A 27,989-nucleotide genomic window follows, 5' to 3' on the forward strand; every position below is an offset into this window, starting at 1 on the left:
GGGCATCTTTGATGCGGTGACCAATTGCTCAGCCTCAGGAAGTGGCCTGGATTTAAGGAATGTGTCCATTCATGTGTTTCGAGATATTATTTGGCCCCGTTCTTTCCACTGAGGGACTTAAGGTGACATTAGCCTTCAAATCTTGGAGACAGAGGACAAGGCCAGCAGCATCAGTGTCACTCTGGAACCTGTTAGAAATGCAGATTATCTATCCTCACCCCTGACCTGCTGAGTCACTCTGGAGGTGATCGTTATGCTTGCTAAGGTTTGAGAGCTGCTGCTTTAGACGGATGGAGTTGGGGTAAGAAAACCTCACCCAAGCCTAATAGCACATTGGATATGACACCCCTTAATAATATATTCAGAAAGTCTGTTAACCAGGAATGCAGGAAGGTGCTTTGCCCCTCCTTACATAGATATTTCCGACTTCGAGACGCTGAGGTTTCTAGAAAGCTAAGCATAGATCACATCAGTTCCCAAACTGTTTTCTGTGGAGCAGTCATTTCCTGCAAGATGGCGTTTGATGTTCTTTGAACAAGGAAAGTGAGTTTCTGGAACACTGCACGCTCTACCCTCCTCACACAGAGTCACGGGGTAACTGTGCGCTGTCGTGTACTGGCTGGCAGCTGGGCGATGTGATTAAGGCCTCAGTGTCTGGAATCAGATCACCTGGGTCCACATCCTAACTCTGTCCCTCAGCAAAGTCATGTTAAGGTTTTGCTCCTCTTCCTAATGTGGTTCATGGACCAACATCAGAGACAAGACTTGGGAGCTCGCTGGAAATGAAGGATGTCAGGTCCCGCCACAGACTCAGGGAATCAGAGTCTGCATTTTTAACAAGATTCCCCAGGTGGCTTATATGCACATTAATTTGAAAAGTACTATTCTAAACCACGTTGCTTGACCTGTCTGCCTCAGTTTCCTTATCTGGAAAACAGGAATATTCTTAGGACCTATCTCATACCTTATCATCCATGAGAATCACCTGGAGGGTCTGTGAAAGCAAAAATGGCCTGGCTCCCCCTCTAACAGCTCCTGATTTATTAGGTCCAGAGAGGGGCCAGAAAATTTGCATTTCTAACAGGTTCCCAGGGGATGCTAATGCAGTAGGTCTGGGGACCACACTTTGAGAACCACTGCTTTAGATTATTTTAAAAGCATTGCTCATCCTCTGCTGACCGTGTTTTCCTCCTTGAAGGATGCTATTTCAATACTTGACTTTGTGTTTATGTTTTGCCCTTTTTGCTGTTTTGTTGGAATCTTAACACCAGCCTGTAAATTCTTCTGGGCAGAAATTATACCTTCCACATTCCACACTCTCTCATTTTCTGTTTTGTTAAATAACGAGTACGTTTCCAGTGCGATTAATAATAGAATAAGGAAAGGGGAAAAGACAACTCAGACTACCAACCGCAATAAACAGCCTCCATAAATGGATATCAGCCCTGGAAATCTCATTAAAATTAATATTTCTCACCGGTTCCCAGGCGATATATCGATGCTGGGTGTGGGACCCACCCTTTGAGAAGTACTTTCCTAGGGATTTTAGAAGGATTAAGTGGATTCTATCATGTAAGCCACTTAACACAGTGCCTAGCACAGACTGAGCACTCGGACATGTTCGTTAATGTGACTTTTACTTAATAAATGCTCAGACAAATCCCATTACTTTGAACAAAATATTTATCAAACTCAGTTATGGAACTTTATTCTCTGGGGGATAGATTGGCCTTGCAGAGGAAGCAGTGCGTTATTGCAGGGGTACTTGAGCTTCCCGCATTGTCAGTGATCTATGGAGATCAGTTCCCAGCCCCCTGCCCCTTTTATTTTCACATAGATTCGGGAGCAGACAACCAGTGAATCTCAGGGCAGTGGCTCATGGGCTTTCAGGAGACCCTATGTATAATATACTGGAGGAGGAGATAGAGATAGGAAGGTGCTGGGTAGAATGGATTCAAGTGTCCTTTATGAGCCAGTGCCCCACACTGCAGGATACTGTGCATGTTGGCTGCTAAAGGCTCACAAATCCTCCTTCCCCAGAGAACTATGCCCCTGGTCAAATGGGAACCGTTTCTTCCTCCCCAACCTGGCCATGACCTGTGACTGATGCGCGTGGAGTGCAGAAGCTGGCTCCTTACCTCCTGGTGGGATTAACTCTGGTACACTTCATGCTCTGGAGCTCCGTGGAGTCAGGCCGAAGCCAGACCCCAGTTTCCACCACATCATTGCTCAGCTTCTTTCCTCACCCTTTCCTTCATCCCTTTTCTCCTGAGAGCACTCAGTAAATCACCAGGTCTCAGACTCTGCTTCCTTCTGGGGAGCCCAACCTAAGACACCCTTCTGAGTGCTCAGTGGGAAATCTAGTCAATTGATTCATTGCCTCAGAGGGGCTAGAAGATGATTCATTTTAGAACAACAGCTATAGCTCTGAAAAACTTGCCACAAGAAGAAAGTAAGTGTGCCTGGAACTTTCAGAGGAAGGATATACTTATGGATGAAAAATACTACAGGAGCCAAAAGAAAATTTCCAGCAAGCCAAAGGGGTGACATGGGCCTAAGAGTTTGATAGAATTTTCCACAGGCTTCTATGTGCCTCATCTGTGTCATGCTCCTCTCTGGCTTTTCCCAGGACTTTGACTTCCCTTCACTGTCCTGCTCCTCTTTCCTAGCATCCTAACATCTGCATCCCTGTGCACTTACATGGAACCTGGTATCATGGCTGGGAAGCTTTACTCTCCCACTTCGCCTCTGGGTTGTGGTCTACTTCAGGCTCCTGGCATCTCCCCTGCACCACCCCTCTCTGTGCCCACTCAAACCTGCTCATTGCCTTATGGGCTTAGGTTTCTGAATCTTTTCCTGCTTCATGAAACCTCCCCTTGTTTTCTTCCCTTACATTTTCTCTTCTGCCTCTGTCTGGGGCTGAGACAGTGGCTGGCACCTGTGCTTCTTATGCATTCTTTCTGCTTAAATCCCTTCTCCGTGTTGCCACGGCATTCTGGCATCTGAGCCTCTCACCATTCCTGGTCTTCTAGAATCCCTCCCGATCTCTGCTCTTGGGCTCCTGGGTGACTGCTCAATTGCCTTGACCTTGAGCACCTGCTTGCCCTTCCATCTGGGCTCATCTCTCTGAACTTAACCTCCATTTCTCCTTGCCCTGGTCCATCACAGCCCTATTTCCTATTGTGGCTCTGGGCCCTCCTGCTTGTCCCTATCCTGCTGTTGCCTGCTCCCAATATGACAGGTGTGATTATCAAAAGGCCTATTTTCTAGAGATTTTATTAGACAACCTGCAATTTCCTATCCTTCCGTGAGAGAAAGCCTGGTGGTTCGGGAGCTAAACAGAAAAATCTAAATTGTTCAAGGTGATGCACTGAATCCTCTCTGGTTCTGCTGGAATCTGACATCTTTAAGAAGAAAAGTTAAATAATACTGGAGGAGACACCAAAATAAAAAAACATGAAAAATTAATATTTTGCGCTTAATCAGTCCTTTGCCGTTTGTGTTAATTCCTTATTGCTGATGCAACAAGTTCAGCAAACGTAGTGGCTTAAAACAATGAAGATTTACTGCTTTACAGTTGTGGAGATCAGAAGTCAGAAATTGGGTCTTACTGGGCTAAAATCAAGGTGTCGGCCGGGCTGGACTCCTCTGGAGAAGGAGAGGGGAGAATCTCTTCCCTTACCCTTTCCGGCTTCTTGAGGCTGCCCTGCATTCCTTAGCTCTTGGCTCCTTCCTGCATCTTAAAGCCATCAATCACATCACTCTGACCTCTGCTTCTGTCATCACATCTCCTTCTCTGACTCTGGCCATCCGGCCTTCTTCCTCTTCTGCATATAAATCCTCTTGGATAATTCAGGATCTCTCGCCATCTGAAAATCCTTAATCACATCTTCAGAGTCCCTTTTGCCATGTAAGGTGATATATTTACAGGTTCCAGGGATTAGGATGTAGACATCTTTGCGGGCCTGTTATCCACTTTACCCCACTTCACCTGGCTAATTTCATGGTTAATTTAGAGAGCTCCACTAACACCAGAATATACCTTCATGTGTTAAATGTTTTACATGCCTTCTCATTTATTCGTCGCAGTAACTCCATAGAGCAAACACCAGTATCAGATCCATTGTTTAAATGAGGAAACTGAAGCCCAGAGAAATGAAAGTGCCTGCACAAGTGGTTTGGGCTTGCATTTGTTTTCCTATCAGTTATTGTAACTTGCTACTGTGAGAAAGGCCTTATTCAAACTCAGAGTATCACAGAAAGGCCTTATTTAAACTCAGAGTATCACATCTAAGATTCAGGATGGTAAAGACAAAAATGCCATGCTAGAAATGTTGATTCTAGAAATGTTTAGCAAGTCAGGAGGCTTCAGGGCACAGTGCTAGAAATGAAAAGAGCAAAGTCCTGCCCTCGGGGAGCTCACAGTCTACAGTGGGAAACACTCGTAGGAAGAAACGTGTGGGAAGTTTGCACCATACATAGGAGAGTGAGGAGCTTCCAGAAGGTGTTGAGACAGTCAGGGGCACTTACTGGAGATGCTAACGAGCCGAACCTGTGTGTTTAAGGGAGAGGGAGTATCTCCAGGGAGACACAAGGCACCAGGCAGAGGAAGAAGCATATGCCAAGGAGGAGAGGTGTTGAAAAGGCCCCATCCTCACTCTACCTGGAGGGACAGGTTGGTCCCTGTTGGGGGGACTCAGAGCCTGTGGTTGGTGTACCAGGACACCAGCTGTTTATTATTACTTTGTGGGCTGTGTCTTCACTAACTTACCTGAGTCTGCATTTAGGGAAACCCTGTGGGTTTTGCTTAAGAGATGAAGGAAAACAGGAGGAAGGTTAAGGGGCCAAGTGCCAACCCCAAATGCAGATGAGCAAGGAGCCAAGGTGTTTAGAAGTGGCTGTGCTCTCTCCTCCTATGGCCAGGCATCCACCCTCTTGAATCAGCTCACTAGCAAAGTTTATTCTTGAATCACATCACTTGCAGAAACCAGCAATGGAGACTCCTTATTATGGAAAGTCATGGGCCCCAGGGGTATGGGGACGGGTGGAACTTCCATGCTGGGGTCACTCAGGAGTGTTTGATAATATGATTTCTCTTCCCTTCCTCTGTCCTGTAGCAATGGAATGGCAGGGACACGGCCCTCATGGTCACCCGTGTGGTCAACCACAGGCGCTTCTCGGCGACAGTCAGTGTGGCAGACACTACCCAGCGGAGTGTGAGCAAGTACCGCTGTGTGATCCGCTCTGACGGTGGCTCTGGTGTGTCCAACTACGCTGAGCTGATTGTGAAAGGTGAGTGCCACCACCCGTGCCTCTTCCCAGGTGGTTGATTTCATGGGGATCCCTTGGCCCCACCCTTGCATGGTGGGAGGAGTTAAGACTCCCCCGTTTTCTCATCTGGTGTTCTACACCCATTCCGTAGACTGAAACACAATTTCCAATTCTTCCCATCAACACACATCAAAAAAAATAGAAGAAGTTATTGTGAAATCATGCAATATTACATTGTCATTCAAAGTTGAGTCTTACATGTAGGATCTGTATATGAAAGCTTACGGGATATATAACACAGGCGACATCTCCAAATTTGGCTTTATTCTGCATTTAAAGTTACAGTGAGCCAATGTCCTTGTGCTTTGGTGGCGTTCTATTACAGTGATCAGAGTACAATTGTTTCTGAGGGAATTTTTAATGAAAACTCGATATAATGACAATATTTTAGAGGGACTTTTGAAATAAATAACCTCCCACCCCGCTGGCTTTGATTCAATTTTTTCTTCAATTTTCTTTTTCATCTTGAGGTATCACTGACATGTTTTTCCATTAAAATATGTACATTGTTCCTTTTCTGCTTCTTTCAAGGAGCTGGATAGTCCATTCATTTTTGAAAGACTGTATAATCTTTGTTACAGTGCTTAATGGGTGTATGCTATTTCATCAAATGAATCATCCTATTTTTAAAAATCTCCGTCATCATTTAGGTAATTCCAGGTATATTTGTTTTTCTTTTATCTTTCCTTTGTGCATGCAACGATTAATGCTTCCGAAGAGAATATTTTTATTCTACTAAACCAGATTATTTCCTTGGATAAATTCCCTAGGGGTAGAGTTGGTAGGCCAAAGAATATGAGCATCTTTATGGATTTTTCTTTGTGTTGCAATATTGCTTTTGCAAAAAAAAAACAAAAGAAGAAAAAAAAGGTTTGACAGCTTATACTAGAAAATAGCAGGGTATGGATGTTCTCATTTTCCAGTGTTATGTTCGCTGATTAAAATTTTAATATAACATAATTTAGTGAGTGAAATAATGAAGCTGTTTGTCTTAATGCTAGCTGTAGAATGATACCCAGTGTTTTGAAGATAAAAGCATCGCTCCACCCTCCAGAGGATCCTGAGTTGGTTCCCTTGGTCAAAGGATCGGTTGGTGTGAAACCTTGACCTCTCTTTGCTTCCGCAGGTCATGGTAACCTTGCCTGGACGAGTGTGAGTCTAGGATCTCTAATCCTAGAGAGGGTGGGATTCTCTCTCCTGTGCTGTCCTGACTCCAGATGGATATTCACATGGCTGCCCATTTGTCATTAATCATATCTCAGTTTGACTGTCATCATGCCATCTTCTCTGAGAGAATTACCCTCCCCCGTCCCCCCGCATTCTGGTGGTCACATTCTATTATATATCACTTTGTCTCTTTTTCACTCATCACATTTCCAAATTATGTATTTTTCTTTATTTGTTTGCTTGGCAGCGTCCGTCCCCCCCTTTAGGATATAAACTCTGTGGGATTCAGGGCATCTTCCATTTGGTTCATGGTTCACAATCAGTCCCCCAAGCTTAGCTGAGTGCCTGGCAGGAGTGCTCAGCACACCAAACCATCTGAGATAGCCAGCGTTTGACGGTTCTGACCTGCCCAATCGGTCGTTTCATAAGGCTCAACCTTAAAATACTTGTTGAGTGGCGGATAAGTGAAGGAGTTATTGGCCTCAGCAGGAATGCATTTCATCACTATAATTCTATGAACACTTAAGCTGAAGATCAACAAATTGGGTAGTTACGGACAGAAAAACTAACAGGAAAAAAATCATCTTTAAAATAGTTTACATCGAGTGCCATTATATATGAAAGAAACCATCATTTTGATCCTATTAGGCTCGTGTCTTGGATTTTTGGTGCCATAAGATTGATTCGTGTGATAAAATGGACTTTGCAGGTCTTTCAGATAGTGAATATGTAACTTCTGAGCTGTGCCCTCTGGAACACTCACTACACATACTCTTTTATGGTGACCTCCCGCACTGGAAAGGAAGCCCACCCTCCCCACCCGGAGAATAGATAGTGTTTTCTCTTGTTGTCCCTGGTCTCACCAGCACCTTGCCCGTGCCTGGCACGGAGTTGGTAATGATTGCATAGGGTGAAGGACTAGGGGGCTAGTGTAGGGCTCTGAACTTTTCACCCGCAGACAAATGGAACCAGAAAACGCTTCATTTCGTCTTACGTCCCAAGGTGTGGAGAAGGAGGTGTGGGAAACCAAATCCAGAGGGCTCTGGGACAGAGGATGTGATTTCCGTGGTGAAACATCATGGCCTTTATTTGGAGGGGTGGCCAGTGTGCCCTAGGACTATGGTTTATCCTTTGTTGGCTGTGTGTCCTGGGCCAGAGTTCAGCTTGGACTGAGTGGTGCCCTGACCAGGTTTGTCAATACAATCCACGAGCTAACACTGCTCTGTCCCCTCCCCACCCCAGCCCTTACTGCTCCATTTTAAGGGATGCACTGGATGGTCTCCTTCAGGGTGGGCGATGGTGGGTTTGTGCTCCCGGTGACCGGGTCCTGTTTTGTTATAGCTTACTGAAATCCTTTATGGAATATCACATTTTTTTTAGTGCCCATTTTTCTTCCCGCTTGCGTTTTTTTTTTTCCTTTTTATACTCAATTGGTGGTAAGCTCGAAGCTGGACCCCTTGAATGTAAAAGTCCCTACACATCCAAGATCTCATGTAGTCCTGATTTTGGCTCTGCACCTTGGTTTTATTTTAGTTCATTTTACGGCTGTGAGAACAGTCACAGCCAGGTTGAGAAATAGAGACAGGTCCTTAGGGGCAGAGCTAGGATTAGACCGGGAGCTAGATCATGCTATTTTGGCAACACTTGGAGGGCCTGAGGATCGTGGCCTTGTCAGCACATGGTAGCATGATGTCATGAACAGTGTCGAAAGTGTCCAGATAGCAGACAGGGTTCATGACAGGGGTCCTCCGACCTGTTGCTTACTTGCCTTTTGAACTCATTCATCACCCTCCCACCACTCCCCACCTTTCTGGAGTGGGGTACTAACTGCCAGACTCATGGAGAAGTGGACTTAACCCTTGAAGTGGATTTAACCCTTACACACAAGACAGGGGACACCTAGAGGCAGCAGCAACCAGAGGAAGCCTGTCACCCTGGAGCGTGTGGCCAGGATCCCACTTGAAGGCAGCAAACCAGAGCACTGGAGGGAAAGTGCTTTATGAAGAATGACTCACTCACATCGTAGAGCCCCTTTTTGTGGCTGAGCCAGAATGCTTACATACTTTAATACTGAAGTATTTGCACTTGTTAAAAACAAACAACACAAAAACTGAAAAAATAGAAATCTACCTTCTTTCGGGGAAGGGAGAAAATCTGAGAAAGAAGACGATTCTCAAGGGCCAAGCGCTCTCCCTGGGGATGGGGCTGCTCCCCAGATTGTATTTCCTGTTCCTGGTTTGCACAGCACACAGATCGTGTGGGCTGAGTGGCAGGGAGCTGACAGACACTTGGGCGTCACCGGAAGAAGACCATCCCTGGGCAGCCTTTTTTCCAGGTTTCCTCCGTTTAGTTCCAATTCAGAGACAGGAAAGGACCCTGGAGCTGAGATGCCCGGGTTTGAATCCTGGCCCCTTCTCATCCCAGCTCAGTGACCTTGAACATCAACCTCTCGCAGCTTCAGCTAGTTTATCTGGGGGTGGAGGTATAGCATTACCTCCCTCAGGGGCGTGTGTCCTGAGGATTACATAAGACAATGGGTGTAAGAGTTCTTAGAAGAGCGCCTGGCCCCCTGAGCTGTAAGTGTTTGTTAAAGAAAATAAAGTGAGGTGGGTGGGGTCTCCCCTGTAAGGAAGTAAAAGGTGGTGATGGCCTGAGTGGGTGGTGGGGCAGGACACCTGGCCCAGGTGCGGATTTGATTGCTATCTCTGTGGCCCTGGAGAGATTCTCTTAAGGCCCCCTCTGCAAAGAGGGGACTGGTGCTTTCCCCCACGTGCTGAGCATACAGAAAGGGAGGGAGGAGTATAAAAGAGGGGGCCTCCATGTGGACTTGGGGGCATTTGGGTCGCTAGACTCCCCGGGTGCCCTCGTGTATCTACCACCGGCGAGTCAGGTTTCTGGACCGAAAGAAAAGTAGCTGGTCCTCCTCGTGCTCCGCCGCCTGACCACATGGGCCCCGTCCGCCTGCACCATTCTTTCGGAGCTCGGGCCACGCAGGGATTAGGAGGTTACAGGACCCCTCAGCGCCCAGGGTGCCAGGAGCCGGAGGCCCCTCTGGTGGCATCTGTGGCAGGTGCTTGTGCCGGGCCAAGCCGTGGAAGGTGGAGACTCAGGCTGGGTCTGGGTCTCTCCCTAAGCAGGTGTGTGTATGGCTGGCTGTCTCGTGGCTCATGTATTATCCCGGGGTTGTGAGCATGAGTGCTTCAGAAGATGCTGCCTCATTTGAGTATAGAGGTAATATCAAAGTCTCAGGGCAACACACTGCTCCACATGAAAGCAAATTGGAATAACTTAATTCCAAAGAACTGTTTATTGAGTTGTGATCATGTACCTGGGTATACATTAGATTACTCTGTAATTGAGGTTTTGTTCAATTGACCATCTGGCCCTCAGCCTACCTGTTCCAGACCAGTGCTCATAAATGCACTAATTCTCTCCCTGTTTCTGGGTTTCTTAACGTCTTCAATTTCAAGGTGTTTCAGTTTATCCCAAAGACAGGTGTCTTCAAAAATGCAGATGTGGTCTTGATGAAAATTTGGTGATTTTAAAATTTGCCTTCTAACTCCGTTTAACAACCTACCGTGGGTTCAGAACCTTCTTATCAATATGCAGATTGGTGCCTAGAAGAAATCCAGTACTGGTGCTGAGAGTCAGATGTTCTGATTTAAGCACTGGTATGACTTCCTATCAAGGCAGCTGGGTAGGGTCAAGAGCATGGATTTTGGATGTAATCATCCCAAGTTTCAGTCTCAGTCCTGGCCCCAGCTGTCTGTGTCTTCAGGCAAATTATATATTCACTCCAAGCCTCAGTTTCCTCATCTGTTCAGTGAGGGTAAATATAGCTAATTGGATCCTCATTAGAGGGAGACAGTATATGTATAGATCCCAGTAAAAGTAGACACCCACCCAGTTATATCTGTAACTATCAATGATCACATTTTACTGTTATTAAGGGGATATTGACCGAATACAGGGTCCATTTTTCCTTGTTCTGCTTCTTGTACTGTGGAAATTTAAACTTAGTCATCTTAAGGTCCCTTTCCTCTGGAATGGGCTTGGGGTCATCAAATGCAGCCCACTAGTCCAAACCGGTTGCAGAAATGCTTTCCTTAGGTTGCACTGTCTTTTTTACTTTTAACCCTTGTTCCAATACTTAAATGCCTCTTGAAGTTGTATTGATTTGGCCACATTGAGCCTGCATTCTGCAGTGGCAGCAGCGGGCTGGTGTGGCTGCCCTGTTCTGGGGCATGTGCTCCACAGCCCACGCCTGTCCTCGTTTGGCCCATTTTGCTCACATCACTAGTCTGGTTCCTGTAGGCCTTTGAGTTTACAGCCTCTGGTTTAAAGATTACATGGCTGGAGTCATTGACTTGTTCTTATATTCATTTGTTTAATAGTTTATTGAGCCCCAGCTATGTGTCAAGTAGTGTGATAAGCTCACGGTCTAGCAGGAAGAATTGTGCAAACCTGTAATGCACGGTCATCTAGTTGTGTTGGGTGCCTACCATACTGTCTTACTAATCCTATCCATAATCCTACGATACAGGTGCTGTAGCATCCCCCTTTTACAAATGAGGGCATGGAGGATCAGAGAGGTTAGACAGTCATCCCAAGGTCACACAGCTTATATACATGGCAGAGCTGGGTTCCAGCCCATGCCTGCTTGTGCCTCAGTGCGTGCTCTTTCTTCTATACCACATTTCTTACAAAATCCAGTATGGTCCGCCCTGTAATCAGCTGTGAGCCGAGGAAATACAAAGGGTGGAACAACTGATGCAGTTTGGGAAAGCATCTACAACCTTCCGAGATGACCAAGGCTGCTGGCCCCTGTCCCATCAGTGAGAACAGCCTAGGAGGACGGCTGCATGCCAGGAGAAGAGGCAAAGCCAGTGGCCACTCCGAGCATTTCAGCTTGGACAGCCACTGGAGCGCTGCAGAGGTGCCATCAGGATCGTTTCTGTTCTCCGCCAGGCAGAGAAGAGCTGGGGGCTGTATGGCTCAGTGGTCAGAGAGCCTAGGCTGGAATCCGGCCTCTGCCCTGTAAACTCCACTTCGTAAGCCAGCCTGGAGCCCCATCATCCCCACCACCTCTCCTGTCCACACCCTAGACCAGGAGGTGGCAAACCATTCCTGCACAGGGCATGGTAGGAAACGTTTTCAGCTTTGTGGGCCATCCGGGCTCTGCTTTAACTACTCAATTCTGCTGTTGTAGCAAAAGTAGCCCTAGAAAAGATGGAAAAGATGTCCGTGAGTGAGTAAGACTGCGTGGCTATAAAACTTTATTTACTCAACAGGCTTGGAGCAGAATTTGGCTCCCAGGACATAGTTGTCCATCACTGCACGGACCAACCCCCATCTCTTTGCAATTGGATGACTCTGCCAGCCTCCTGCCTGCTCCGCACCTGCACCACCGAGGTCTGTTCTCTATGCAGCAGCCTCAGTGAGTGTTTGAAAACAAGTTGAATCATGGCCCACGCTTGCCTAAAACCCTCCACCAGCTCCTCTCTTATCCTCAGAGTAAAGTCCAAACTTCTTAATGCAGTCTCTAGATCTGGCCTCTGTCTCTGATTTCTGACCCACCCCAGCCCCATATTTTTCCTCTCATTCTCTTCTCTGGCCACACCGGTCCACTTCCTCTTGCTCGAACCCCAGCAAGTTAAGTCTGACCTTGGGCCCTTTTCACTGGCTCCTCTCTCTTTGCCCGAAATACTTTTCTTCCAGGCGATTGTGTGGCTCATTTGTTTTGTCCACCGCGGTCTCTGCTCAGGCATCAGCTCCTCAGAGAGCCTCCGCGTGACCACACTTCCTCCCGTGACTCTGTACCGTTGTACTAGGCTGCGGTTTTCTTCCCAGCCCTTACCACTGCCCGCCGCGGTCATTCACGTCTCTGAGTTACACACGCTCTTGAAGGAAGAAGCTCTGTAGGTCTTGCTTCCTGCTGGATCCATGGCACCTAATACAGTACCTGGAGTGTAGAAGGTGCTCAGACATTTGCTGTATCCAGCAGTGAGTTCTCAGACCCTTACTTCAGAAGCAGGCAGTGGTATTGCAGACTCCTCACCATTCCTTCCTTTCTCAAGGTTCTCAGTATTGCTTGAACTGTAGGTTCTTCTCCTACTTCTGAGGAAGTTCCATGTCCTTTCTGGGTGCTTCTTTTTTTATCTTTTCCTATAAGTGTTGTTTTTTTCCCCTTATTCGTGTCTTCCTAATTATGGAAGCTGTAAGCTTTTCAATTCCCTGTGTCCCTCCTGTGGCCTCCCTTTGTCCTGCTTTGGTTGCAATTTTGGGGGGGTCTCAGTTGACCTGCCAGCATCCTACTACTTATCCAGTCTACCGTGTGGCCATTATGATGGTCATTTTAGAAGCTTCTGGGCCTTGCTCGGTGGCTGTCAAGGGAAGGCTTGCCTCGAGGTGAGCCCTCTGTATTCCTCCCCAGTCCCGCTGACTGGCGTATAGCTGCTTCATCCTGTGTCTACACATTTAACACCTCTTTACGTCACACGTACCCACTTCCTCCCTCCACCCCATGTCTGACCTCGGCTTTCCTGGAAGATGCTATTGCAGAGAAACCTCAGCATTGACATCGTCTGTGTAGCCTTCCTTCCCTGTAGGAAAAATATCCTGATGCTCTTAGTTTTTGCCTTTCTTAGTCTTAACTTTTATTAATGGGTTGCATCCTTTTAAAAAAAAAAAAAAAAAAAAAAAAAAAAACAGAAAACGAAATAACTGCTATTGGCAAGCACTGGTAGATTCCAAATTGTGTAGGTCTTGGGTTCAGATCCCTGTCTGTCTTGTGTTATGTGTTAGCTATGTGAATTCGGAACTTCATTCCATGACTCCTTAATTATAAGATGGAATAAGAGCACAGCTTCTCTAGATTTGGGGGAGGGTCATGGCTATGCTCATCCTTTGTGAACTAACTGCCCCCCTGTTTATGCTTTTGTCTTCATCATTCTCCATCCTCCCCATCTGCCAGCTGCCCAGCCTTAGCCCCGGACTCCCTCACTCTTGGATGATGTCACTGTTAGTTTTCCAGGGGAAGAGAAAAATGACAGACGGAAGGAAAATGGGAAACTTACTTGAACATATGTGTGTGGGGGGGGCCGAACTGAGAGGTATCTGTGTATATTGTATTCTATATGGGCACAAAGAACAGCTTATTTAAAAAAAAAAAAAAAAAAAACAAACGTAAATGTGGATAAATAAAACCTGACAAGTATTGGTTTCCATGAATTATTTTGACTGCTTCATCAGCTGCATGCTGATGGGTTGCATCAATGCTTTTAACGCATTTGGAAATTAAATCAGATGGCAACTGCATTAACCCCTCATTCACTTGGAACATTAACCTCCTGTGTTCAAATGGAAGAATTATCTAGGATATGGAATGAGCTGTAAGGTCTGTCGTGAGCTAACCTTTGCGGGCCATTTATTGCATGCCAGACGCTGCCCTGGATATTTCACGTGAGGTTCTATTTAACCCTCACCTGCTCCCATGTTTCAAATGAGGATGCTGAAGCCTGATCACCCAGTCTACTTAGAGTCTCATAGCCCAGTCTCTGTCCTATTCCTGTTGTAATTAAGACACTTTTTTCCCGACCCTCCTAATGCTAATTTTCCATCATGTTCTATTCTGTGACAAACAGACATGGAAAATTGTTTCGGGGGACCTAAGATTCAGGCTCAGTTGGCCTAGTTAAACCGTGGGCTCCAGATTTGGAAAGGATGCTCTAGATCATTGTCTCTGTCCTCTCAGTGGTGCCTAATTTGCCTCTGAAATGTCACAACCTCTGCCTAGACCAGTGGTTCTTAACTGAGGGTGATTTCATCTACCAGGGGACTTGTGGCAATGTCCCGAGACATTTTTAATTGTCACACCTGGGAAGGGAACACCTGCATCCAGTAGGTGGAGGCCAGAGACGCTGCTAAACGTCTGCAGTGCACAGGACAGCCTCCCTAACAAAGAACCGCTCAGCCCTAAAGGCCAGTTGTGTCAAGGGTGAGAAACTCTGACCTGAACCCCTCCGCATGGGGAGACTTCTTGATCCCCTGACGCTCTGGTGTTCATCTGCAATTTTGTGGACTTCTGGCCAGGTGGGGCATGAGATGTAGGAGAAAGAAGGGAGAGCTGTTGACATTAGCTGTGAAGAAATGATTCCGCTTCCCTGATCCCCGGTCTCTTAGTCTAAAAACTCTGACATTTGACTTCTGGTTTATTCTGACCTGGTGAGTGAGCTAGGGTGTCCCAGTGAACAGTACACACCAGCCCGGCTGGCCATGGGAGCTGTCATTGGGCCTAGACTCCCCCAGCTTGCTGCCTCTTCAACCCAAGTCAGTCTACCTACCAGTAGAGCCCAGTGATCCCAAATGGGGATGGGTGGGGTGGGGAGAGGGGGTGGAGTAAAGCATTGTGCACTTCAAAAGCAAGTATCACCAGTCATTTAGAAATGATCCTCATGAAGGGACTTCCGTGGCGGTCCAGCGCTTAAGACCGTGCTCCCAATGCAGGGGGTCTGGGTTCCATCCCTCGTCAGGGGACTAGATCCCGCATGCTGCAACTGAAGATTCCACGTGCCGCAACTAAGACCCGGCGCAGCCAAAAAAATAAATACATGTTTTTGGTTTTTTTTTAAAGAAATGATCCTCATGAAAAAATTGTGGCAACATGTTTAAACACTTAAAAAGCAAAGGTGAAACAGTTAGCAGGAGGCAGATGCCAAAAAAGAAGTATCTCAGCAGTTGGCGGGGCCTGGACAGTGGGCTTCCGATGTAATCAGTGGGGTTCCTTATGGCCACATGGCATTGTTTTTAAACTCGATGTTCACACCCCATCTAAGATGTGCTGCTATCCTAATCCAGGGAACTCAGAGCCAGGGCTTAGGTGAGGTTTATCTTAGAAGGAAGGGAGCCTCCATTTTGCTGCTAATTAGATTTGAATGACCATTTCTCTGGGCCTCAACTTCCCTGTTTGTCCAGAGAGAAGGTGTATTCTACAGGTAGGTTTCAAACTTATTCCCCCTCGAACAATAGAATGCCTTCCTAAAATAGTATGAAAAACAAATGACACAGCTCTACAGAATCATGGGGTTCCTGCAGTGGTGTAAAATGTTAACTTTCCCACCACCTAGACAGGTGGATTTCTTTGCTTCTTTAAAGGTTGTTGTTGTTTCTAAGTGCATATGATCCTCCTTTTTTATGCTCTCCTGGACCCTGGCAGAGAATGGAGCTAGGATTTGGCCCCTTCTCTTTTATTTATTTTTTTATTTTTTATTTATTTATTTTTTTTTGTGGTACGCGGGCCTCTCACCGTCGTGGCCTCTCCCGTCGCGGAGCACAGGCTCCGGACGCGCAGGCCCAGCGGCCACGGCTCACGGGCCCAGCCGCTCCGCGGCACGTGGGATCCTCCCGGACCGGGGCACGAACCCGTGTCCCCTGCATCGGCAGGCGGACTCTCAACCGCTGCGCCACCGGGAAGCCCGGCCCCTTCTCTTTTAAATGAAATGTGCTTGCTCCAACTTCTCATTACTAATCAGAGTAGCAGGCCTGTTGCTTTGGATGTGTATCCGGAGGCAGATGTGACTCGCTTACCGCTGAATAAATGGAACGCGTCCTCCCTGAGGGAACTCGGCCTGGCGGTACGGAGCCGACACTTTTTGACAGAGCGGCTGATCATCCGTTCTCGGTGAGGGAAAAGCCTCCCGTTTGAGTTAATCAGCGGCAAAATGAGCTCCGTGGTCTGCGCTTCTCACCTCTCACACACGTGAGTGGGGAACTGCTGGACGCCCCCGTGAGACAAGACTGGCATTTGCTGTGTCTTTGCAAGCAGTTGAAAATGGTCTTCCTAAGGAGAGGTGGTGAGGCTGCACTTTAGAGGCAGGTGGGGCTGGGGCAGACTTCTCGCTCTGTTTGCTGTTGGATTAAACTCTGCACGTGACCGAGCCTCAGTTTCTCCATCTGTAAAAGGGAACGAATGATCTTGCTTACCTTACATTTTCTGAGGCTCAGTGAAATCAAGTGTGGGAATCACAGAGTGGGACCTACTTCGTGCTAGCTGGGGAAGTTCAGAGTCATGTGACAATGTGATTTGTTCTCCGTGCCATTTATCCTTCCTTCTGGGCGGGCAGGGAAGTTACACTTCCTAGACTCCCGCCTCCAGATGGGGTAGAGGAACGTGTGCCAAAGCGATATGTGCCCCTTCCAGGCCAGACCTATACAAAATCTCCCATGTGCGAGCCCCATCTTCCCCCTCCTGTTGTGACATTGGAGACCACGCACTGAGGCAGCATCTCCAGGCCAAAGCTGGGTCCCTGAATGATATGTGGAGCCCAGCACCACCCCTGCCCACCCCATGACCTCACTGGACCGTGACATAAATGAGCAGTATCTGAACCAGCCACCACTAATCCAGCATGTGGGGGGGGCGGGCGGGGGGAGGTTGCTGTCCATTATCCTGGCCCTTCCTGCCTGATGGCTTTGAGACCTCATTCTCAAGTGTCCACCTGTATGGTGGACAGACACCCACAGCATCAGGACCGTGCCACAGTTCCCACTCGGCATTTCGTGGGAGCCCAACAGTGATGGAATCAGGCTTCACAGCAAGTAGCGTTAGCTGATTCTTTCTGCCCGGTGTCATCGGGACTGACTCGTCGGAAGGCTGTTCCTTCTCTCTGAGCATTGCAGCCCCAAGCACATCTGTACTGACCCCTGCGACTTTCCTTTTAGGAGTACTGAGCCGCCCACCCCTTTGCCCTATCACCTTTCTTCCCCTCGCTAGGCTAACATAGTCCATTAAGTGACCAAGCCAGCTTGCAGGCCTAGGGACAGGGGTGGCTCTTCCAGGCATCTTCTCTTGTCTCTGCTGAATCCTAGGCTCTGTTGATTTCCTTCCTTGACTTCTGCAATAAGCAGAGATGAAGGAAACTGCAGGACACCCACCTTCAGGCCCTGACCCATTCCTGGAAGTTTGCTGAGTGTGGACTTGGTCCTACCGCCTGTGCCTGGGGACTCCACCTTTATGGCCTGGGCCCCAAGCTACCACCTTTCCCCCCACCCCGTTTTGCAGCCAGGACTGTAGGACTCCTCATTGGCTCCTGGGCCCCAATGTCATCAATGGGCTACCCTGTTGTTTCCAGAAGCCCCAAAGAAGCAGCTCATAGATAGACCTGTAGTCATTTGTCTTTGTACAGAGGGCTCATGCCAGGTATTCCTGGGGCTGGACCTGAGAAGAGCCCCCCTAACCCCAAGTTTATCTGCAGCCTGTGTGCCAATAGAAGTCCTACCCTTTGGGATTTGGGTAGAATGAGCTCTCTTTCTAATTTTTGCATGTTCCTAAGGCCTCATATTGTGGTTACTTCTAGCTATTTGGTTTCCATTCCCACTGGCTTTCTGTGTCAATTACCCCTCGCTTCTTACACCTTCTGTCTGCTCTGCACCATCCAAATTTGGAACTTAGTCCCCTTCCTTAATTTTTCTTCATCCTTTTCGCAACACACGCACGCACGTTCTTGGGGGTGTAGCACTTCTGAGGGTTTAGGGCAAGGGAAGGGGGTTACAACACAGAAATGCAAAGGCCCCCAAATGGAATATGAGGTGCCCGTGCTCTGGCCACCCCATCAGAAGTTCTTGGTGTCTGTGACCTTCTCTGAAGGCTCTGGCCTCCTGCTGTGTTGCCCTGGCCCCTCCCTTCTCTTGCTTCCTCAGAAGCTCAGAGGCACAGCAACCTGGCAGCAGACAGTTCCCGGGGACCTGTTTGCACAGCTTGTTTCTGCAGGTCCTACTTGCCGCTTATTCCCCCACGGGCTTTGGATTAGTTCCCTCTGGCGGGTGCATGACTCTCCCCTGGCCTTTCTTTTGCATCTCAGAAGCGGGGCCCATTTCACTGCCAGCGAGGATCGCACCCTCGCCTTGGGTCTGGAGGAGATCTCCGCAGGCCACGGCCCTGCCCACGCGCCCTCACTCTTGGCCCGTCTTATTGACGTAGTCAAGAGCAGGAGGGCTCAGCAGAGGCTGCTCTGAGCTTGAGGATGGAGATAGAAGACCATTCTCAGTCTGGACCCTCTTAGTGGTAAGGGGCAGCAACCCAGCTCTTAACTGGGTACAGTTAAGACTCAGAGGGAGGTTATTGGCTCATGTCCCTGGGACGCCAGGCACGGAGCTGCCTATGTGTAGAGCCAAGTCTCAGGCCCGAATGGTGGGCCCAGGGCTCCGTCTCCTCTGCACTTCCTGTTCTGTTTGTTTGTCCTTGACATTATTCTCGTCCATGCTTATGGGGAGTGCTGGGGGCAAGTCAAGGGCTGACAGCTCCAGATCCATGCCTTCTAGTTTAACGGACTCCAGAGTAAGGGAGTTTACTTCTCTCCAGTTCTGAATGTCCCGAGAAAGGATTGTGATCATCCTTGCCTGGGTTGAGTAGCCAATGCTGGACCAGCTGTTCCACCCAGTGGCAGGTGGAAGGGTCATGTGCCCGACTCTCAGAGCCAGGTGCCCAGCTCTGCGGCCAGCAGGGCAGGGTGTGAGGAGTCCAGGCTCTGCAGGAAGATGCAGGGTTCTGGGCAGACAGGAATCAAAAGGGCACGGGCAGGGCTGCCATCGTGTGTGCCCCGCCCCAGTGGGCTTTCTACAGATTTCTGAAGATTTAGGGCTGTCGGTAGGTTGTGGTCTACAATCTGGGCCCCCTGGTTTCCAGCTTAAATAACCGTGATGTAATTCTTTTTTAATGAATTTCACACAGCTGCAAGGCCATTTGAGGACCAGATGTGCTCAGAACCAAGTTCTTTATCTATGTCTGTCCATCCCAGAGTGCAGTCCCTCTCGGTGGCTCTGGTCTTTGCCTCTGTGCCTCGGCTTCCTGACATCCTTTCTCCACTGCCCCATCATCCTTTCTCCTCCCATCAGTGTCTTCCCAGCCCTGCCTCTCACCCTCTCTTGCAGAAGGTCACAGATGGGTAACTCGGCTCCCTCTGGCCTGCTGGTCAGTGTCCTTGGTAGGATATTACCTCCTGGAAAACACAGCCCTTCCGTCCGCTCCCCGCCCTCCTCTCTCCCACTCTGTCCTCCCTTCTCATTCCCCCCGACTCCTGCACTCTCCATCTCTCCCTTTTGTTACTTCTTAATACCTTGTTATACACCAGCTTTGTCCACACCAATGGAGTTGTTGGCAGTGGCTGCGCGATTCTGATACCTGGGGTACAGGGTGAGGCCACACCGATGTGTGGCATTTGCATCTTCCTACAAGCACTCTCTGATCGAGGACAAGTCGCGCCGTTTGCTATTTGGCTAAATCACTGTTACAAAGAGAGACCTGCACAGTGCTGTCGCCAGACGCTGTGCTAGTTGATTGATCAATGAAGCAGATATTCACTCAACACCTACTATGTCCCAGGAATCTTCTGGACATGAGGGATACACCAAAGAGCTATATGGGGACAGGGCTTCTATGATCCAAAAACGTACGTTCTAGTGGAGGAGAAAAGAGGTTAGGGGTCTCCAAATCTCTATCCACTGAACAGGAACCCCTGCTAGACTGTCATGTCTCTGAAGTCAAGGGCTGTGTCCAGTTCATCTCTTTATTCCCAAGTTCACCTCTTTCTTCCCAAGTTCACTGTGTCGAGGAAGAATTCTGTTAGTGGCTGCTTGCATGAAATCAAGTAGTTCTTGAACATGTACAAAATGGAGATGGCCCAAATAACCCCAAATTGTTACAATTTCCATTGTCTAGGTGAGGAATCAGGGACTCAGAGAGGTTCAGTGACCTGGCTGAGAACATACAGCTAGGGTGGAGTTGGTGGGCCGAGTGGCCCCCACTTCTCTTGGGGGAGGCACATACTCAGGCACACAGGAGAGGCAGATGCTGGGGTGTGTGTGGCCCCCCTGGAGATACAGGGAGCTCTGGGGGAGGCCTGGCTCCTGGCCACGCCCTGTGGAGATGTGAGCACCAGGGCCTGCAGCCGCGGCCTCATCGTGATTCTCAGGAGACTTGTGTTCTAATAGCTCAAGCGTCATTCCTGCAGTTCAGCGCGTGGGGGACGTAGTGTTTGTAGCAACTGCTAATGACAGGGCTACTGAAAAGGACTGTCTATTTTTGGAGTTAAGCTTCAGCCTAAAAGAAATAAAAATAAACATTAAGAGGGTTTTTTTTTTGTTTTCTGTTTTTTAAATATGTTAAAAAAAAAAAAAAGTTAATACCATCTTAACCTGTTCTCTTTCCTAGTGTGAGGAGAGCAGGAATCCAATCTAGGAGGTCAGGGGGCCTGGGTGTAAGTCCTGGCCCTGCCATGAGCTTACTTTTCCATGAGGTGCCACCTTCTCTAATTCCTCCTGGTCCCGAGGACAGCTGCAGGGTCAGTCCTGACCTGGCTGCAGCCTCTTCCCTCTCCTCCAGTCACAGCTGGCTCCATCCCAGTTCTTAGGGCCAGTCGGGCCCAGGCAAGAGGTGTTAAGCTTTCTCAGGGCCACTGCCAAGTAGCAGCTCCCCAATTCTGCCTTATCTGCCTCAACCTTACTAGAGCATTAGTGACTCATCAGCAAACTGTCACTGCTAAGAATGATGATGATACTAACGTCTAGCATATCTAACATGTTCGAAGAGATGCCCAGAGCCTTTGCTAACAAACACCTCTGGAAGATTGTATTGTTCTGCACGTGTTTACTTTTCCTGGGGTATAAGGAACAGATCTGAACCCAACTTGGAGCCAAGCCACATTGGCCCACAGACCTAAGAGCAAGAAACAAGTGTCTGTGAACTTCTTTAAGATTTATGGGTGTTTGTATGCCGTGTGGTGCAGCAAAAAAAAAAAAAAAACAAGAAAAGTCTGTGTATGGGACTTCCCTGGTGGTCAGGTGGTTAAGATTCACGCTTCCACTGCAGAGGGCGTGGGTTTGATCCCTGTCAGGGAACCAAGATCCTATATGCTGTGCAGTGTGGCAAAAAAAAAAAAAAAAAAAAAAAAAATTATGGATGTTTGTTACTGCAGCAAAAGCTCACTAATACAGGACTTTAAAAGGATGAGATGATCTTGGATAACTCTCACAGCACATCTTCCAACGTAGGTGTATTATTACTTCATTTTACACATGTGGTTGGACTAGGTCTTTTTCTTCTAGAATCCTACCCAACTCTGATCTTCTATAATCCTAAGTCTTGGGATCTGGCAGCATCACGTCTTTATTCAGATTGTGGTGAGTTGGCTTTGAAAAACAGCATCACTATATTGGGTATGGCTGTTAAGAGTATACTGAGAGACATTCTGAAAGTAAGAAGGGACTCCATCTTTTGGGTTCCTGCTGGCCTTTGGAAGGGCTGAGAGTGGTCCTTTACATCCCAGCGAGGAATTGGCTTCTGGAAGGCGGCTCTGCAGAATTGGAGTCAACAGTGCTCCACAGGACTCACTACTGTCTAGTGGTCCACAAAAATCCCAGTTCCAGAGTCCTGTGGCTCAGCTGGAGTGATGGCCTGCCAGAAACATGGGGCCTGCTGGGCCATATGTAGAGCTAAGATTCTCTTGGGCCCTGGTGGCCATATGCAGGGCAGCTAAGAGCTGGTCAAGGCAACAAAGGGGTCATCAAGGGAAATATATCTCAGACACAGTGTTCCTGAGACCTTACATGTGAGTGGGAGCCTCGGCTTCAGAGTCTCCAGCCAGGACTCCTGAGCCATCTCTGGAACTGCATGAAGGACCTCCCCATGCAACACCTATTATCACTATGGCCTTCTGCTTACGTCGTCCCAACCGCCAGCCGAGGCCTGGACCTCCGCACCCAGCACATTGCTGGAAGTGCTTCTCTCCAGCTCTGGGTCTCACTGTGTTGGGAGCCCAGAGGATCCATGTGCAAAGGATGGAATGCCATTTCCTATGAAGTTAAGGCATATGTGTTGATCAGCCCAAAGGTTCTCCTTAAAAGCCTATAGTCTCCAATGGCTGCAAGGGCAGTGGATGGAGTGACTGCAGAAGCATTGTATTGATTGCAGGAAGTAACTGAAGTGAGAGTTCACAACACCTTCTGGAACGCAGGCAGTGCTTGGCTCTGGTGAGGTGCTAATGAGCTCCCCAGCCAGCTGCAGCTTGACCTGCGTCTTCCCAGCCAAAGACCGAGGGCTGGCGTCAAAGAGGGCACCAGCGGGTGTGGGTGAGGAGGTGATTAATGCAGAGCAACTTCGTGGTCTCATACCGGCTCTTCTCCCTAAGTCTTTTGTTTCTTTTGCCTTTTATCTCCACAAGGCAAAGCAAAGAGCCAGGCCTGCACTGGGAATTCCTCCCTGCTTGTATAAATGAGCCAGTCTTTCTGAAAAGAGTGAACCCTCCTGTTCTAAGGGGACATTAAGCCCAAGGATTTGCCTCCTTCCCCCCACTCTGTGATCCTCACCACCCTCCTGGCTTCCCAAAGCTGAGTCGTCTGTGCAGGTGTCAGGATGGCCACATCATCTGGAGGGCAGGTGGCTAAACTGTGTGTCTGGGGAAGTAGCTGTTTCAAAGCAGGCACGGGCCAGCATGCTGAATGGGCACCTTTACCTCTGCACGAGGTTGCATCGTCGTGTGTTCATGCCGAGAAGCCTTCTCAAGAGGGCGGCTCCTCTACTTACCCTCCTCAGATGGGTACCTTGTCTCCTGTGCTGTCTGCGTGTGTTAAAGTTCAGCACAGAAGCAACAAAATGCAGAGCAGGAGAAGGACACGGGGATATTTTATAGCTTCTTAAAATATGAACATCTGCATTCCTTTTCTTCCTCCTTGCATTTAAAAAAAAAAAATCTCTCTATTTTTCTTGCTTTTCAATGATATGCTTCACTAGCACGCATTTAAATTCTGGACCCTGAATCGAATACCTCAGCCATGAGGCCCTGCGCATCAGACTTTCAAGGAAAGGAAACCTGAGTTCTAATCTCAGCTCTGCCACCAACAGCACCACCACTGAGAAACTTGCCAAATCCCCGAACATTAAACCACATGATCTTTCATTCTTCAGGGCCTTTACCTCTGCCATTCTCTTCACTCTCTGGCTGTTCACCTTTTTCTCATGCTGTCATCTGTCAAAGCTCAGTTTAAACGTCACTTTCTCTATAAAGACTTTTTCAACTTTCGTAGACAGGTGTGAACATTCTTTTTTCTTAGCTCTTTTGAACATACCTCTGTTGGAAATATTTGTTGTCGGTTTGTTAATTTTTTTTTTTTCAAACACTTTTGGGTGGCTACAATATGCCCAGGCACTGTTGCAAACACCAGGGAAACAGGGGTGATCAAAGTGACAAAGTGTGTATTGTAGGCCAGTATCGTCCACTAGAACTTTCTGTGATGATGGAGCTATTCTATATCTTTGCTGTCTGCTATCTGTGACTCGATAGCCACATGAGGCTACGAGCCCTTGAAATGTGGCTACTGTGACTGAGGAATTGAATTTTAAGTTTTTTTGAATTTACATTTAAATGACCACACAGGGTAGGGGCTACCATATTGGACAGTACCATTTGGCGGGACCAGATGGACTTTGAAAGAGTTCATAGAGAATATATATTATTATAAGGAGCACGTTAGAATCAAACAGAGTATAGTGGAGGATATATAAGACCTGGAGGATGAGCAGATGTCAGCCATTTAAAGGGTAGGAATACTTTTCTAGGGAGAGGAGACAGTGAGAAAGAAAACACTAGTGGTAGGAAAAGCGTGGCACATTGGAGGAATTGAGGGTGGTTCATGTGATTGGAATGGAGTTGGGTGAGTGGTGGGAGTGGAGGCTGGAGAGCTAGTCAGGGGTCATATCATGCAAGGTATTAGAGGGGGAGGGGAAAGGGCTTGTTGGAAGTCCTCACACGGGGGGAGAAAGAGCAGGGCATCGGGCCCACATCTCCTGGCTGTCCGCTCAGTACTTCTGCTGTGCTGTGCTTCGCCGGAAACTTGGGCTCCCAACGTTCTCACACGGTGCTGGCCTTTGGCAAGCGTCATCTGCATTCTGTTTCCAACCCTGTCTCCAGCCTGACTTATGTAGGCCCATCTAATTTTTGTAGCTGCTGAACGTGGGTAGTACATGCCGGGCTCAGGGACCTGCCTGTGTTTGTCCCTGTGAAAGAGAAATACTACTCTCTCCACTGGAGCCATCTTTTCCCATCATGCCCGCTTGGTAGTTAAGATTCTGGGAGCATTTAGCGCAAGGAGGAATTGCTGTAATGACAAGTGGATCCTTCTGTGACCTCCACTTAATTGGATGAAGTGACAGCCCCAGCGAAGACTCAATAAAATTTGGTGCAGTTAGACTGTGCTGAACGGCTGATTCCAGAACCAGGGTGGAAATCTTGCCGCTGGTTCATGGAACCAGGGAGAAATCTGGTTGGACAGGAGGAAGCTGTGCTCGGGGACCAGGTGAAGATGTTCACTTCACCTGCTCATCCTCTCATCCTTCCTGTGAATTCTGCAGATCTCTCTCTAGAAGTTTCCGTGAAGGAAGTGGTGAGAAGTGCTGAGGCAGAGGCAGTGTCTTAGATTGGATTCCCTGGGAACAAAATCCGAGACAGAGAGTTGGATGCAGAAGGTTTATTCAGGCAAGTTCTTTGGAGGAACACCTGTCAAGGGGTGAGGGAGGCGGGGCTGGCCAGAGGGAGAAGTTGACTTGTGATGTGGGTACAGCTGAAAGAGTAGGGCTCAGGTGACCCCACGGGTGAACCCTGGAGCTTGGATGTCACTTCGGAGCTGTCCCGAATTGAGGCTAGAGGACTGGGCCTTTGTAGTCCAACATCAACCGGTCATTGGCCGTGTCCCCTTACCCCAGCAAAGATAGCCTTGAGGCAGTTCCCAAGGGATGGATGAAGCTGTGAGCAATAAGCAGTTGACACTTCCAGTAGCTGGGGGAGGGGCGCAGCTGCCTCCTTGTCAGCAGGTCACTACAGTATCCACTACAAGGTCAGCTGGAACCGACGACCCATGGTTCCCTGGGTGTTTCTGATCGTCCTCAGATGTAACTCCAAGGCACTGCACACGTGTTGAACTCCACGGCTCCTCTCTTCCACTTCTCTCGCCTCTGTCCTCTGCCTGATCTGGGTGAAAAGGACCAAGTTCCTTGACTACCTGGACTCTAGTTTCCTCTCTCGCCTCTGTTCTGCTGGCTTCTGAACCCTTCACTGGCCTCCAGGGCTCCTTTCTTACTACTTCTGCTGTTCCCCGTGGCTGATCCACTCACTCTGTGTGAAGCAGCTTCTCACCGCACTTCCCACTTCCACTGTGATTCTCCCCTTTGGGTGGTCACATCCCAGCAGTGAATCTAGAAGCCCAACTCCACCATCTCTCAGAGCTCCCCGGTGTGGTGGCAAAATGCGTGGGCTCCAGGTCACATACTGGAATGACCGTCCCTCCTCTGATGCTTTCCAAATAAGTGATCCTGGGAAAGGCAGGCTTTCTCTTTGTTGACATTAGGGACCTAGACACGGAGTCATGTGTTCTGTGTCATACTTTGGTCATTTTGAACCTTTCACATCTATACAGTTGGGATACATCTACCCCCATCACAGAGCATTGGTAAGAACTAGCTATTGCATGACAGGCCCACAGCACAGAATCTGGCATATGGTAGGGCTTGTCATTCTTTTGTCATCATTGAAAGCCATGGTCAACTCAGCCTGGCCAAGGGCAGTCCAGGCCCAATCTCAGAACCCAGATGCTGAAATGCAGTTCTGAGTGTAGTATAGAGTCTTGAGATGAGAGGAGGTAGCCATGATGAAACAGGCCATCCACAATTCGGTTGTAGGGCCTCGAGCCCAGTCTGAGCCCACTCCCCAAGAGATCTGAATGAATGGGTTCCGTGCAGGCTACATCTAGGTGCAAACCCACATCTCACAGCCAAGGGCAGAGCAGTATTCATTCCTGATTCACTCCTGCTCTCCACCTCCTCCCACCCACCAGATCTCTCCTTAGAGAGATCCGGCACAGCGACAGCCTCGACTTCTGCGTGGGAGAAGGAGGCTGTGAGAGTCGTGTCTCCCCAGTCCCATAACTGTGGCTCAGTGGAGACATTTTTCTGTCCTTACATGCGATGGGAGCCGATGCGGACCTCCATATCCCAACCTTGTTCTTCTTCCATCGTTGGACACACAGCAGGACTCCACAGGCAAATGGAAAAGAAAAGGCTTGATCACTGTTTATTTTCCTTAATTTTCACTGTGCCTCTTTTATTTTTACCCTTGATTACAAGCAACAGAAAAGTTCCTCTCTGTATTTTTTTCCCCCTTTTGCAGCTGTTAGTTTGAATAGCATCCTCTAGACTGACCCCCCTGGAAGGCTCAGAAAGGAGAGAAATTAGCTAAAAGGGAAACAAGAGAAGCATTTTTAGTTTGGGGTGCGAGCCTCATTTTGCCAAACCTGCAGTCTTTTGCCTGGCTTTAGAGCCTTCTTTGAGTGCCAGCCCACAGCTTCTGGGGACAGGGTGCTTTTGTTGCTGTCATTGTTGTTTTTCTTTATCTGGAGACAGATGGGCCTCCTCGAAGCCCCTCTATGGATCGTTCTGTGGATCCTGTTTTATCATTTATAGGGAGGGGTAATCTTCTTGTCAAGTGGTTAAGATTTTGGTGGTTTTCACATCCCATATTTACTTCTTAAGTCTTGTATATTTATTCATTCATCAAACACAGTTATTTATCTGCAGATTGCTTACATTTTGCCAGTGGCTAGGACGCAGAAGGCATCCAGGGAAAGACCATTTCCCTGACCTCAAAGATACAGCCTGGCTGGGGAGACTTACATGTAAACCAACACTTGGAATTAAAGATGAACAACATCACATTTAGAAAACGGTCATTGTTAATGCATGAGCGCGCTGCCATTGTCCCTTGGCCCAGTTCTCCATTTTAACATATACTGCCTTGTGACCTTGCGTAAGTTTCCCTTTCTGTTCCTGTTTGCTCATCAGTTATAATGCGGGAGTGATAGAATTCCCCTCAGAAGATTGTGAGGATTAAATGGGATAATGTATGTGTCGTCTTGGTGGAATGCTTTGTGTGGAGTAAACTCTTAGTGAATGTCAGCTCCTCTCTCTACTTGTTGAGTAAGGAGGCTCAGGATGTGGTTCCGGAGACTGGGGTTCAAAATTTGGCCTCATCACTGACTAATTTATCCCGTGGCAAGTCACCTAACTTCTCCTTCCTTATACAAATGGTAATATAATTTTACTCACAAGCAGGCAGGGCTACTCAAAGTGGGGTCATGGACCAACAGCATCAGCATTGCTCGGAGCTTGTTAGACATGTAGATTCTCAGGCCCCATCCCAGACCTTTTGAATCAGACTTTGGAGTGGGGTGTAGGAATTTATGTTTTAAAACTCCTCCAGGGATTATGACACATGCTAAAATTTGAGAAGCACTGTGTTACAGATGAGGTGTGCAAGTTGTCCGGTACACAGTCTACCCAAATATTAATGATTAGTAAAGGTATTTACAGCCGTTATTGCGCCAAAATAAAAATAACAGGTGGTGAGCAAGGGTGCAACGTGCCTCACTGGAAGGTTTAATTTGCGTCATGT

The 27,989-nt window shown here is 48.1% G+C and overlaps 1 protein-coding gene across 27 annotated transcripts in view; it reads left to right on the top strand.

Annotated features, from left to right (window-relative positions):
- The window catches only part of PTPRT (protein tyrosine phosphatase receptor type T), a 1,303,183-nt gene that overhangs the window by 644,978 nt on the left and 630,216 nt on the right, over window positions 1-27,989 (top strand). For all 27 annotated transcript variants that reach the window (XM_067013228.1, XM_067013229.1, XM_067013240.1 and 24 more), the window contains one exon: window positions 5,118-5,292. In XM_067013228.1, coding sequence (XP_066869329.1) covers window positions 5,118-5,292 — 175 coding nt within the window. The remainder of the gene's footprint in view (window positions 1-5,117; window positions 5,293-27,989) is intronic.

This window comes from Kogia breviceps, chromosome 14 (genome assembly GCF_026419965.1).
Source record: "Kogia breviceps isolate mKogBre1 chromosome 14, mKogBre1 haplotype 1, whole genome shotgun sequence".
NCBI classification, from domain to species: domain Eukaryota; kingdom Metazoa; phylum Chordata; class Mammalia; order Artiodactyla; family Physeteridae; genus Kogia; species Kogia breviceps.